The sequence below is a fragment of the Athene noctua genome, chromosome 1, assembly GCF_965140245.1.
Source record: "Athene noctua chromosome 1, bAthNoc1.hap1.1, whole genome shotgun sequence".
Lineage (NCBI taxonomy): Eukaryota > Metazoa > Chordata > Aves > Strigiformes > Strigidae > Athene > Athene noctua.
The window spans coordinates 192,981,463-192,997,123 of NC_134037.1; the positions used below are offsets into that span (position 1 = coordinate 192,981,463).

A 15,661-nucleotide genomic window follows, 5' to 3' on the forward strand; every position below is an offset into this window, starting at 1 on the left:
AAATGCTGGAAACAAAGGAACAGTTCTTTTTTTTTTTTGGACGAATTTGTAACGCAGGTTATCATTGAAGGATTATACACACAGAGAATAAATCCCTTCCAAGCATTTCTAAAGAACCACTAATCTTGTTTGATAAAGGTGCTTAACCTTTGATCTTAAAAATTACCATTCCTATTTTTAAAGATTTATTTTTATAAAATCCAACATAACGCCAGTGACACACACTTTTTCAAAAAGGACGACAGTGGGTTTCTTCCAAAAGCGGGTTCTAAATACTACTAGAAAATATAAGTAGAAAGCATTTGTCATATATTTTTGTGATGGTTTGACTCTGGCTAAATACCAGGTATCCACCAAGTCGCTCTATCACTCTCCCCTCCCCCCTTCCCCTTGTTTTCTCAACAGGGTAAAGAGGGGAAAGAAGATAAACTAACCCTTGTGGGTGAAACAAAAGCAGTTTTAATATAAGCAAAATGAAGCAAAGGTCCGTGCGCAGAAGCAAAAGCAAACAGATTTATTATCTCCTTCCCATGAAGGGGCGTTGTCGGGCCTTCTCAGGAGCGGGGCTCCCATACGCGTAGTGGTTGCCTCAGAGGACCAAGGGTGACCCCACCCCCTTCCTCCTTTCTCCCAGCTTTATACTGAGCAGACGTCCTATGGTCTGGAATATCCCTTTGGTCGGTTTGGGTCAGCTGTCCTGGCTGTGTCCCCTCCCAAGATCTTGCCCACCCCGTCCCACTGGGGGAAATGTCGGAAAGAGCCTTGGTGCTGTGTAAGCACTGCTCAGCAGCAGCCACAACACCAGGGTGCTATCAACACCCTGCCAGCTCCCAGCATAAACCACAGCACTGTGAGGGCTGCTATAGGGGAAAACCAATTCCAGTTCAGCCAGATCCAGTACAATTTTTCATCATAGTTTCTTCATAAGTGCTATGCCTAATGCTGGACAGAAGTTCTAAATAAGCAGATAAGGTGTTCACAATTTAAAACTCATCCTGCAGTGAGTTCCACGTAAGGAGACTCACAAGTCCATATGAACCTTGATATATCATTAAGTCTTTATGGAGTCACACACACTTTTATTACTGGAATGGAGTTTAAGACATAACTGTCTGCTGTGTATGACAGTTGCAAAGTGACCTAGTGACTAACTAAAAATAGTTTAGTATATCAGTCTTTAACTAAAATGTTTCTCTTTTTTTAAAAAAAAACCCTTTAAAATATTAAATACAGAAATTTAGTCAGTGTATGAAAAAAACAATTTATATTTCCAGTTGGCAGGCCAAACTTCAATTACCCAGTCTAGCATTAGTAACTAAAATACTTGTTAAACAGTCCATACTGTAACTGCACAGAAAAATGCAAGATTTCATACATATATATAAAATATACATCCATACACACAGAGAGCAGAAACACAGCTAGTTTCTATACAGTATTCCAGAGATTAAAATAAATGCCAAACTCAATCTCAGCTGGAAGCTTGTATTTGGTAACAAGCCTCAGTGCAAGTCTCCTCAGAGCTAACATATTTTGGCCAATTTTGCAGATATGCCACAAAGCCTTGCTAGTGCTTTTAAAACCTTACACACTTATAGAGAACGCACCACTATCAGAAAATAAGGCTGGAATAAGAGGGTTTTGCCCTACTTCCACTTATTTGTTTGTATCCTTCATGCAAAAGTTTGGCAGTTTCCAGTTGGAGCTGCAATCACAATAGCTTCACATTAAATAGGTGTAGCCTGTAGTCTTCCACCTTCATATTGTAATCTGGCCTGCTGCTACACAAAGTCAAGATGGTCTGGTCTAGCTGTGCTGAACATGACATACAGCAAATACCACTGCTAGTTTAGCAGGTAACCTTCCTTCTCAATCAACTACTACATCAGCATAGTGCAAAAGGAGATGCCACTTTTAGAATGAAAAAGAACATTGAGATTAAAGGAGTTGATGCCATTTTTCACATGATCAAATGCATTAAAAACTTGATATCCTGCTATTATTTATAAAAAAGCAGTTGCATGCATATCTACCAGCAGTGTCTGAGATTGAGAACCAAGATTTCAACACCAAACTCTTCTCCTCTGGATAGCAGCTTGACTGTCATCTTTCCCCATCAAAACTTCCAGAGGAAACCAACTCTTCTCATTACCCAGCCTAACACTGGGTGGGATCTTTGCCACACCCTTCAGCTATGGACATGTCCCAGGAAGGTGGTACTTATAAGTTATTTCACACTATCTCATGAAATAAGTACAAGAATATGCAATAAATGTGATCAAGCTGTGACTATACCCAAGGGAAGAGTTAACTATACAGAAGACTTTGCAGGATAGCAATAGAAGGAACACTAGAATAGCCAGATAATTGCACTAACCTAAGAATCTTACTAGCTTGAATTTATTGACACTGCTTGGAACTGAAAAGCAACAGGAAAAAAATTCTATTGACTAAAATCTGTTCTCCATTTTTGAGGAAGAAAGCATTTACTGCAGTGACAAAGTAAGACCTAAGGTCCTCTTTATCAACCTGCAGGACACAAGACTGCTGAAAATTATTATGAATTGTACATAACGTGAAAGAGTAATACCCTTGTCTTCTCTAAGAACCTTAAACAGCACAAGACAAATCCAGATTAATCAAGAGGAGATCACCCATGAAAGACGAAGTCTAACGGTTCTTTAGGCTTCCAGTGAAGATCCTCTGGTTGATAATAGGTTGACTTTGGAGCAGCTATGATGAACTTCTGTTTCATGGTATCAGTGCTACTTGCAAGTCTTGAAAGAAAATGTCACTAGTGATCCCAACCAGAACAGCGCAACCTGTAAGACTACAGCTATGAATGTTCTGGTCTACCAAATTAGAAGGCAGTAACAAAGTTGGAATTTTTCCTTAATGAAACCCTTAAGGTTGTAGATTAAATAATCCCTAGGAGTTTGGAACCCAAGAAAAAGAAGCAAAAATGAACATTTTATGAGCTAATCCCTTTAAAGTGATCAAATACAAAAATTGTGATAGGCCACAACTGAAGAGTTAACAGTGTCAGCCGCAAAGATGCATCTTATCAGTGAATGACATGAAGCCTTACAAACAAGTTTGTCCTGTTAGGTGGATCTCTGGAACTAATGAATGGCATAAGTAGGGTTGGTTATTTTAATATCAGCAGTTCAAATCTTTCTGCCTGTTCTTTTTTCCTAGTCATGAAACTACTGATATCCAAGAGAAAGCAAGACGACTTGGAGGGAGACAACCTCCTTTTTTCATTCATACCAGATCAGACCAAAGATTGATCCAAGTCAGCATCTTGCTTCCAACACTGGCAGCCATGAACAGATACATAACAAAGAATAAGAACGGGACAAGCATACACAATACTCTCTCCTGCTACCATTCACACTCCCAACTACCTTCAATTCAGGTTACTTCCTGAGACAGATGTGATTTTGTGTACTTAATATTCCTCAGTAGACTCCTCTTCAAGATACCTTGCCAATATCCCCTTAAGCCTATCTAAACTTTCAGCAAGAAAAGATTTTAGCTTAATGAGATCTATGGAGTTTCATATGTCTGTGAACATCACAATGTCTAAGGTTTAACTCCTTGCATCAGCAATTTTGATGAGGCACACATATAAAGTGCTTTGATGAATCTCTCTAAAAGAAAATTCAGAGTCTGAGTCTGCTGTGGAACAAACTAAAGTTTCAGACTCTCAGTGAAATAAGTTTTTTAATTTCCTCAGTTTTTGTAAGATGATGCCCTACAATTTTCTAAAGTGCCTTCTCTAGTTTAGGTGAGGCTGCATTTCAAATTTGCAGGTATTCTAAGATTTGTCTGAACAAACACTGGTATTCATAACAAACACACAAAGAACCAGAGAAGCAATGAGCTTTCCAATCTTTTTTATTGCTTTTTATGAGTGAGCATGTGCATAGCAAGGTAGTAAAATATATTAGCTAGCAGACAAAACCAGAGGTTAGAAAGTTCTGATTAATAGCTAGCCACTGTCACACAAAACCAAGGTTTCTAGTTGTAAGAATCAACACTTTCACACTGTTAAATCCTACCTAATTCATATCTTCAAGAATGACAGGAGGTCTGTTTCTCAAAATGTAAGGAAAACCATGGCATTTTAGACCAAAAGTCTATTTACTGTCTTAGCCAGTAGCAGATGCATAGAAAAAAAATGATGCAATCATAGAATATATCAAGTTGGAAGGGACCCATAAGGATCATCGAGTTCAACTCCCAGTTCCTAACAAGTGGAGCATATGACTAAGAGCATCATCCAGATGCTTCTTGAACTCTGACAGGCTTGGTTCCCTGACCACTCCTCTGGGGAGCCTGTTCCAGTGACTGATGACCCTCTCAGTGAAGAACCTTTTCCTAATGTCCAATCTGAAATTCCCCTGACACAGCTTCATTCCATTTCCTTGTGTCCTATCACTGGTCACCAGAAAGGGAAGATCAGCACCTCGCCCCTTCTGCTGCCCCTCCTGAAGAAGTTGTGGATGGTGATGAGGTCTGCCTTCAGCCTTCTCTTCTTCAAGTTTAACAAACCAAGTGACCTCATGGGCTTCTCCTAAGTCTTGCTCTGGAGGCTTTTCATCATCTTGGTCACCCTCCTCTGGACACACTAACAGTTTGATGTCCTCCTTCTATTGAGGCACCCTAAACTGCACACAGTACTCAAGTGGGGTGCACCAGTGTAGCATAGAATGCAATAAACAGGGTATGTACAGAATGAACCTTCCTTCCCTTCTTATACCTCCCAGTTCTTGGTAATCAAGAGTTTATAATTCCTAGGCCTGACAGATATCCATATTATTAGATTCAATAGCTCGTCCTAGATCCAGTCTTTGGGAATTTTCCTGATTCATTTCAGAACCCATTCACACACTCCTATTTCACAATATCCGGTAGCAACAAGCTCCACAATTTAGCTACATACCAAGTGAAAAATAGTGTCTTTGTTCTAGATTTTGCCTCTTAATTTCACTTAACAGCACCTGTATTGCACCTGCACCTCCATCTCAAACTGAGAATTGGTTCTAATCCACATATGTGAAATCTAAACAAGCAAAACAGTGAGTCCAAACAAGACTGGAGCCAGGCTGACACACAAGCAGAGCAAGCACACAAACACTTTGTATCAGACCATTCAAGATGTGGTCTTGTACTCCAGCAGTACCAACAAGACACAGTACTGCTAGAAGAAACAAAACCAGCCTTGTTCAGACACCTACATACCATTGAAAAGCATGAAATTCCTGTTCCTGCTTTTATTTCCTGTCTCACTGTTCCTGCAACAACTTACCTAGTGGTACTGGATAAGTTAAGTTTTCCTTAGTTTACCACTAACCATTACTCTTACTCCAGTTCCCATGACCTGTCCACTCAACACGATCAGAAGCACTAAACACTGGACTTCGGCAGTATAAAATGCTACAGACTGGCAGCTGCTATGAAAATTTAAACTGTATGTGTCAACACTGGCCCCTAGCTAGGGAAAACTTCATTTTCACATGAGGTTCTTCAAGTTGGGGGGGGGACACAACACACAAACCGAAAAAAAAAAACCAACACAAAAAAGCAAGTAAAGCATGATGGAATGCCACGATATAGTGCACAAGCAATGTAATTGTAGCATTTTCTTGTTCTGGAAGCTTGACTTGCAACCTTAGGTTTTTTTAAAGCTATACTTTTCAAGATGCATATTGAAATGCTATGCAAAATGTGCAAGTTTTCAGCAGTTGATTCTGCTTTGAGCAGGGAGGTAGGACTAGATCATCTTCCAGAGGTCCCTTCCAACCTTAGTGATTCTCTGAATCTCAGATCTTGCCTTAACAGACCTTTGTTTGGATTAAATTTCTATTTCGGTTGTGAAAATGAGTCAGTTTTAAGAAGTACAAATCAAAGCAAAAATGGCATTAAAACTCCAAAGATTTTTTTTTTTCCACAAGCCACTAGGAAAGGAAATTAAGATGCAGAATATCAAAATACTACAAATTCAAGAGGAGAAATTCAGACTTTAATTGTACAGTACATTCTAAATAATGTGGTTTATCTAGGCTGTTAGATTATTCAGATCTTAATTCTTAAATCTACAAGAAAGTCAACTTATTCAAGAACATCTTCCAAAACCAGAAAAAAATACCTGGGAAACAACTATGCTAATCTGCAAAGTGAGGTCATTTTATTGCTTACTAGTTTCTACAATTTTATTTGTTCTTTCATCATCCCTATACAATAGGGGTAGAATAATTTTACAGTGTATTTTAAATAGTAACAAACAACACAGAACTGAACAGTTTCCAGAAAAGGCAAAGCAAATGTGTATTTGCTCCGAAATGGTGAAAGTACATATTAAAATAATCCACATAAGAAAAAGCAGCCACTATAGTGACATTTAGACCTATTTTTAGATATTTATGCAGTGAAGAAAAAAACCTAAGGAATAGAAGTGCAGCAGTGGTTTCCAGTGGTTGCAATAGTGTATGGATATAAATAAAGCCTATGAAAAATGTACTATCTGTTTGAGTTCAACAAATGCAGCTGAAAAAAAATTTATTTTCAGGAATACAGTGTCTGCTTTCAGATCTGAAGCAGCAAGTTTAATACAGGGAACATGATAATAAGATGCAAAGCAAAAAACAAGAATGCAGAATACTGGCACAACATAGCCCTCTAATGTTACGTAAGCAAAATTAGCTCATGTAGGACACAGAGGCTACAAGACTTCATCCCTCTCTTACTAAAAGTCCCCACTCTACCACACAGGTAAGAAATATCTTTCTCACGTCATTTCTATGATTAACCCAATTCAGTTCAGGGCAGGGTTTTACAATGCAAAGCCTTTGGCAGCAATAGCAGGAATACAAGTATTTTCTTCTATTGCTCCACTCTCATTTCTCCCTATGCTTGTGCTCTGCATGTCAGCTCCTCAATTGTGAGTCCATATGGACTGTGCTATGAACCACAACACCACATCAGAGAACAAGTTTAGCTATTAAGAAGGCCAGCCAGAACAAAAAAAAAAAAAAAAAAAAGGACAATTCAAACCAGGACATTCAGTTGCAAGTTATGTTAGTGTTATACAGTCTTCTACTAGTTTCGCGCATATTAAAGATGAAGCCTGGTTTGTAAAGTCTGAAAGACAGCAGCATACGTGGCCTGGCAACCTAAGGGAAACTTCTTGTCTCTGGGTGAGCCTGTAAACCGTTGAAGTGGTCTAGATGGGTTGTTTTCCAGAAGATGATAGGTAGTTGCTGTATACAGTCAAAAGCACTCTTCTATGATATGTGTTCTTTCTTTGGAGGACATAAGGAATTTGTCATCATTGTCTTTAGGTCAAGGCAGACCATAATAGCAAAATTTGACAGTGTTGTCCAAAACTCAAAGTGTCAATTCAGTCAGTTATCCAAGTATGAAGTCACCTGTTACAATGCTTCTGAAGTATTATTACTGTTACTTTCTATCTCACAAATACACTAGACATTACCCAAGAGATCAGACACAGCTGTCTGTCAGCAGTGATGTTCCCTTACCAGGAACATCAAATAGTTACACTGTGGCCAAGGTGCATCTCAGAAGGTATCTTATAGATAGAGAAGCATTTCATTCAAGTCTAGAGCTCGAGAAAAGAATACAATTCTGAATTTTATCTATGTGCTGAGATACTAAATTTGTCTCAGGTACATGGAAGTTTTCAAATCCTCTCAAGGATCTTCTCTTAGTTCTAAAAGATTTTTATCACTGTTTAATCCCATATAAAAACTTTGCTAGTCACTGCCAGGAAAAGACGAGTGTAAAATCCTATGATAGTGCCCAGTATCATTAATCTTGGTACCCTCTGGGTGCCGAAGAAGCAGGGATTCAACAGCAGCTTAAATAGCTCAAATTCTCAATGACAGACCAAGCCACCCTTCCAGATGTTAGCAGTATACCTAGAAGGTGAGTTCATTCTGATCATTTTTGGTTGAGATTTCCAAAACAAGGCCTTCAAAATTACCTGGTGAAGATAACGTATCATTTAGCAAAGCAGCCTTGTCTAGCTTTGAGTTTTTAAATACATATATTACATACATACACATGTATGCATATGCTAAGATCTACTACTAGTCTTTCTCCAACACAAGATGTGCAGTCAAATCTTTTGAAGGCTACGAATACACTCTCCAGGGCACCTCCAGGAAGGGGTGATTCAAGTTTTCAACAATTCGCAGAAAGCATGGAACACCTCAAGATGATACTAATACATCCAGGTTAAGAGCAAGAGAGACAAAATCTACTGATCAGAGAGATCTGTAATTCAAGCTCAGATTAAGAAGACTGAAAATACTGGCTTGTTTATTCTGCCGGAGAAGTTTTGCTTATTGCACTCCAGTGTTAATACATCCAAAACAGGTTCAGCAAGGTTTGACCCAGTATGTGCACTCTGTGCTTAAATTGCTGAAGCTCTGTTCATATCAGTGCACAGGATGGTATTTTGCTCGGTGCTTGTGTCACACTGACCCAGCCTGTAAAGGACCTTTTCCAAAGAAATAATAAACAAAAAAAGATTCTCCACGAAAGGAGCAAACACTACTGAAGATCAGTATCTTTTAATTTAGCAGTCGCTGTTCACATAAAGAGATGACACAGTGACAGTGAAAGATAACTAAGATATGCAAGTTGTTCTAGCATCTAAATGAAGTGTATACGTGTGAAACAATAGAGTAGGATTTGAATAAGCAATATGTAAGAAAGTGTAATATATGGCCTAGTGGTCCAAGAATAAATGGCTGGTCAATTATTGCCTAGTCAGATGTAAACAGTGGTGTACAGAATTAGCAAAATGCCTTTGTGTACCTGTAGTGTCTTCTGATTGTTACCAAAATGATTTGTCTTTGATAGTTTTGATCAAATCAAGGGCTTTTAGTCTTTCCAAAACATACTGATTACTGTTTGAACAAAAGACTGTTCTAAGTGCAGTCACTGATTAATAAAGTGGACTGATAATAATTTGTGATATATTTAGAATAACTTCAAGATGCATTCTCTTAATGATAAATGAGATCTCCCCACAGGGGGAAAAAAATTTCCTTAGATACCAGAAAAGTATATTAATTTCTCTCATATTCAGTAGTGCATGTGTGTATCTATATATATAGGTTGTTCCACTATGATGTGAAACATGATTCAAAAACATGTTTCCCATGTTAATTACAAACCCTATTAAATAAAAAGATTAGACAACAACTTTAATTTGGATTCATAGTTGCTTAAGCCTAAAGACTATAGTTTATTCTGAAAGAAAGTTCTCATACAGAGCAGGTCTATGAGATCTGAATTGCTTGTTTCAAGTTGTCTGACAAGTCTATGAACTAGCTATATAGTGAAGGGGAATAAAAAGACTTTTAAGTATAGAGGTATAATGAATCATGCCTATTTATTAGTCATCCTAATGAATACCTGAAAACTATTCTGCAATACAGTTATTTTAACAAACTGGAGAACACAGACATATGTCAGTTACTGGAACAACTGCACAGTTTACTGTCAAGCAATTCTAGTAATTATTTAAATTGGTGATTAGATATCACATTAGCTGAGATATTTTAGAATTCCTTGAACTTCCAGTATGGAAATTTACTGTGTATAATTACATTACTGAGAAATATCCATACAGTAAATGAATATGCAGATCTCTTTATTTAGCAACCATAATGCATCTATATTTACTAGCTCATCTGTTTACACTGTTCATGCTATTTGCAGAAGGCCATTAGCCTTAATTTTCAACTTGTCTTCTAGCAAAAAAGTAGAATTTACAAGAAAGTAGCAAGATTGAACTGCTAAAAAAACCCAGCAGTATTAAGAGTCTTTTAGGATGCTTTGCACAGACTGCAGTCCATGACTATGGCTCCCAGCAATGCTTCTTAAACACTGTCAATTTGATTTCTCAAATAAAGGCAGCAAGAAAACACTAAAATTCTTTCAAAATACAGCTTTTCATACAATTCTCTTGTAAAATCATTTTTGTAAAGTCTTGTGCTTTTTTTTTTGTTGGTAGAAGATATAGACAAAGCACAGATAGAAATTTTAAGCTTATTAGCAAAATTACTTAACCTCACACTATGATAATTTCTTGCTGTACTTAAATGCACAGATGTTGAGCTAAGGATATACCTTTTTTCAGAAACTTTTGCCATCATTTTTAATACAAGCATAGCTGGTCAAAGTTCTAATGTATTTTTAAATAAAGCACACATGTTAATGATAGCAATAGTCTACTGCATTTTAGGCTAGGAAAACCCACAAAGCTATTTTAAAAACTAAAGTCCTGCCTTTTGTTTAAGGAGAAACAGAAGTCCACCGGGGAGTAGGACTTCCTTCAAATACCCAAAGAAAATGCTTAATAAACCTAAGCTTTTCATCTTGCAGAAGGAAGCTGAAATATACAGCATAACTCAGAGAAAAACACAGCATAGTTCAGGATGAAGTATTTACTGTAGCATATTAATCATGGTCAAAGAAACAGTAAAGCAGGAAAGACATAGGATTAGATGGAGTAAAGAAAAAGGAATGCAAATCTAAGGAATGGTTATAAGAAGACAAGACTTCAAACTCAGGTTCTTCAAATTTTCCCAGATGTTCATGGCTTGCAGTGCCCATAGCAGATATATAAGTAAGCGCACAGTGCTGCTCTCAAAGAGATAGATACAGAGATAAGATACAAAGGGTAACAGATGCCACTTCAGAGCAAACTGAACAATTCCCCTTGGGCACAGAAGCAATAGCTCCCATGTTAACATATTCACTTCCTTCACGGTCACTTCTGTAGAATCATTCCCAAGATGAAAGAGAATTTCACACCACCTCAAAGGAAGAAAGTTATTTAGCTATGGAAAACTCTAGAATAGAAATATGGCTTGTCTGAGGCAACAACAAAAACTTGTGTAGTTTGGGACACTTCACTCCTAAGTTTTTGAGAAGACAGAGACTCCAATGATAACACACAGTCTTCATGGCTCAAACCTCCTTAAGCAAAGCAAAATGAAATTTAAAACTTGAAAAGAAGCCACACCAAAAGGCAATAAAATTACTCCAACTAATACAGTGAAGAAAGAAACAACGTTCCAGCAATTGAAATGAATTCTGTTCTCTTGATATTCTCAACCAACAGATGTTTTAAGGGCATTTTCTGAAGGAAAGCAGTATCAGAGAGTTTTTGACTGACTGTCAAGAAAAAGAAAACAGAGCAATTTACATTAGAAAACCATAAGAATCGGTTCTCAGGTACAGGTAAAAAGTTCAAGGAAAGCTTAAATGTGCTGATAATAGAACTGGAAGTATTAAAATGCCTATTTTCCACTGATTCATCCCTGAATGGACACTGGCTCACAGGATTAAAACTGTTTGCAGTTATAACTAGAGGATGCAAATTTTCATCTCTGGGACTTATAAAACACTGATTCAGTAGAGCACTGTATGGTTAGATGGATGAAGGTCAAACATATACATAAATTTCCCACTCTCCAAGTCAGACTTCTGAGAAAAACATACAGATCAAAATAAGTATACGCAATTCCCAGCAGACAACAGTATTATTTCTGAAAGCACTCTTACCATTTTCCTAAATTTGCAGAGTCAAACTGACCAAACACTCCAACTGAACACTTTAATTCATTAAAAAGGTCTGGGTTTACAATATTCACACTGTCCAGAAAATAAAACCAGTGACAATCTGTGCCTAACAGCTCAAAGTGCAGTACTCATCTGACTAAAGGACTAAGCAGTAGCATGAGAGAATGGGAAGAATCCTCCCTATGAGACACCAAGAGTCCCTTAGCTATTATTTTGCTGATGAAGGAATAAGGTAATTTGCACATCATTGTCACTATGTATATGCATCAGAAGATGTGCAAAATAAGCAGTCCACTGAATCCATGATCACAATTCCCTTGATAAATAGAAAAGGCTGGGCTCTTCAGGATCGTTTCTCTCAGAAACGCATGACTGGCACTGTTTCCTTTTCATGGAAGGAAAAGACAGTCATCTCTACATCTTGAAGAAAAAGTAGATCCTCATCAATTCCTGATAGGAGTGGTACTTGTAATTAAAGGCAGGTTAGAAATTGTATAAAAATACTTAAGTGATTACCTCTCCTATAAAGACAACCATAACACAATCCAGTTTTTCTTCAGGGGACAGCTTATCAATAAGGGAGTGGAGAGTTTCTGTAAGGTAAGACTTGACTTTTCTTTTCACTGTAGGTATTCCCATTACAATGGAAACTGAAATCAAACAAACCAGAAATGTACTTTCAGTGATTTCATATGCAAGATAGGAAACAAAAAAAACTTATCTCATAATAAAGCATTGCTTACGAAATGCAAAAGTTAAAAGATGGAGATAACAGTAATTAAAAATAGTTTAAAAATATACCACCCATCATCAGGAGCATAATTAACATAATCACCACCAACACTCAGAGAAAACACACCAAAAAACCCAGTAAACCCAGACATGCCAGATCACTGCATAGGTGTGGTGAGTTGACCCTGGCTGGATACCAGGTGCCCTCCAAAGCCACTCTATCACTCCCCTCCTCAACTGAACAAGGGGAAAGAAAATACGACAAAAGACTCATGGGTCGAGATAAGAACAGGTAGAGATCACTCACCAATTACTATCATGGGTAAAACAGACTTGATTTGGGGAAATTAGTTTAATTTATTGCCAAACCAGAGTAGGGTAATGGGAAATAAAAACTAAATCTTAAAATACCTTTCCTACACCCCTCTCTTCTTCCTGAGCTCAGCTTTGCTCCCAATTTCTCAGCCTCCTCCCCCCAGGCAACACAGAGGGATGGGAATGGGGTTTGTGGTCAGTTCATCACCCATTGTCTCTGCTGCTCCTTCCTCCTCAGAGGGACGACCCCTCACACTCTTCACCTGCTCCCGAGTGGGGTCACTCCCACAGGAGACAGTCCTCCATGAACTTCTCCAACGTGAGTCCTTCCCACAGGCTGCAGCTCTTCAGAAATTACACCAGCGTGGGTCCCTTCCATGGGGTGCAGCCCTTCAGGAACAGACTGCTCCAGTGTGGGTCCCCCACAGGGTCACAAGTCCTGGCTCCTCTCTTCACTGGTCCACAGGTCCTGCCAGGAACCTGCTCCAGCGTGGACATCCCATGGGGCTGCAGCCTCCTTCAGGCATCCACCTCCTCTTGTGTGGGGTCCTCCATGGGCTGCAGGTGGAGATCTGCTTCACTGCGGACCTCCACAGGCTGCAGGGACACAGCCTGCCTCACCAGGGTCTTCACCACAGGCTTCAGGGGCATCTTGCTTTAGTGCCTGGAGCACCTCCTCCCCCTTCTTCACTGATCTTGGTGTCTGCAGAGTTGTTTGTCTCACATATGCTCACTCCTTTCTGCTGGCTGCAACTGCACAGGGTTTTCTGTTCCGCCCTTCTTAAATATGTTATCACAGAGGTGCTACCACCTTCACTAACGGGCTTGGCCTTGGCCAGTGCTGGGTCTGTCTTGGAGCCGCTGGCATTGGCTCTGTCAGAAATAGGGGAAGCTTCTAGCAGCTTCTCACAGAAGTCATGCCCGTAGCTCCACCCACTACCAAAACCTTGCCACACAAAACCCAGTACAATAGGTAATAATCAACAACCATGGCATTAACCAGATGAGGTGCACCAACACTTATGCAGCAATTAAACTCCCTAACTTGGTTTTATTTTCAAACTGGCATAACCATTCTTCACAACTTAAGTATTAATTTTAAAAGATGACTTCTGAGAAGTAACACTGATAAAAACTCTATTACTTTCCTTGCACCTGATTTGGGTTCTTCTAGAAAATGAAGTCTGGGTCATCAGGATTGCCCAGAAATTCCTCGCTGTAAACTCTTATCCCTGCAAAGCAATCTGGCCGCAGCTACAACACTGTTAACACCATCTTTCAGCTGGCCATTTGAGTCCCATGTTCCTTCACTTTAATGCACGTGTTCCTTAATTTTCCCACAGTCTCTCTCATGCACCCCACCCTGTACCCAGGGCTTGCTACCTATTATTAGGTAGTCTACTACCAGCAGGAACACAGTAGAATGATAAAGCAGATATCATGAAGTCAGCACCAGCATTCTGAGCCATTTATGACATGATTTACCACACCATAAATATATAAAATCAAACAACTATTAAAAATGTTGTTTACCCTTCCTTATAGAACCTAATTTATTATAGACCCTACTACACATTAACAAGCTCTGAATTTTTAAAACAAACACTCAAAAAGCACAGTGACTAGGAAAGGGGAAGATGAGAAAATAATTTTAACTCAGAATTTCCTCCCTCTTTTTAATTAAAGGAATCTGATTCCAATTTCTAATTTGTAATTGCAAACTTCTGTCATATATTCCCAGCAAGATATAATACAGGCTTCACTTAAAACAATAAAGGAATATGAGTCTTTTCCTTCCTGAATAACAACATTGAAATAAATTGTGTTTATAGTCAGAAAAATAACCCTATGGCTTTAGCCCACACATTTATCACACAGGCATGCCTTCTGTTAAAAGGAGCAATCAAACTTACTGAAATAATGAAAAAATAAAGGCCAACAGTAACTAATGCTTTTTTCAAAAATAAAGAGGTGAAGAAAAAAAAAGGAAGGTCTAGTGCACACTAACAGGAGCCATTCAAGTTAGATGGCACACAGGCCCCACTAAAGAATCCTTGTTTCTCTTTAAGCTTAGAGACACACACATATGCACTTTGAGGTATATCAATTTGGTTAAGCTCTATGCTATTTATTTTCTAGAGCTCCAAGAGTGTGATTCCATGGAGCTATCCCAATGACCAGAGCTCAGAATTTGTGAGGATTAGGAAAAAAAAAAAGAAGATTAACAGTATTGCATCACAACACTGATTTTTTTTTTCCCCTACAAAGAATGTCCACATTTTATTGATGCAATTATATCTGATTGTCCTAGTTCTCCCAACTCTAAGTTACACATTGAAATATATTGGTCAAAAAACCAGAAACATCAACTCTGAAATAATTATATCCATGCAGCATGGTTACACCACAAATCTGAAAAGTCAAAGGGTCCATTAGCAGTTCAGAATCTGTAATGCTTAAGCTTTGTTCCCTTTTACTTAGTTACAAAAAATTCATCCAAACCAAATGCTTTTTAATGTGTACCTTAACATGGCATGGGGTGTGATTGAGATTATGCAGAAAAGAGCAAAGCTAAAGCCAAACTCCTTTCATCTTGGATTCAGTGCGAATTCTAAGAGATATCAAGATCACACAAGTTAAATGAGATGTCCTTGATCTACCAAGTAATGCAGTAAATTTTATTACTAAAACTAGAAAGTCTTCCAGATAAAAAACATCAAATAAACATGATACTACCATACCTCCTGTCCTTCCAAGGCCAACCTGCACAGAAGGCTGAAGGCTTCCTTCATTTTTCAACAAATGAGGCAAATGGTAATAGATATTTGGCACTTGAAGAGATTTTCTACTTGTTAGCTCTTTTAACAATTTCAGCGTTTCATCTGCAAACATACATGAAATCAGTAATGCAGAAAACAAATAATATGAAGTTTTATGCAGTGGTCAATAGTACAAAATTGCAAGCTTGTTCTTAACTGAAAAAAAGAAC

At 38.3% G+C, this 15,661-nt stretch overlaps 1 protein-coding gene across 3 annotated transcripts in view; it reads right to left on the reverse strand.

The window, feature by feature from the left end:
* Positions 1–15,661, reverse strand: part of MGAT4A (alpha-1,3-mannosyl-glycoprotein 4-beta-N-acetylglucosaminyltransferase A) — an 84,600-nt gene that overhangs the window by 34,082 nt on the left and 34,857 nt on the right. For all 3 annotated transcript variants that reach the window (XM_074908530.1, XM_074908540.1, XM_074908549.1), the window contains exons 4-5: positions 15,414–15,554; positions 12,142–12,275 (exon numbers count right to left, since the gene is read on the reverse strand). In XM_074908530.1, the coding sequence (XP_074764631.1) occupies positions 12,142–12,275; positions 15,414–15,554 (275 nt within the window). The remainder of the gene's footprint in view (positions 1–12,141; positions 12,276–15,413; positions 15,555–15,661) is intronic.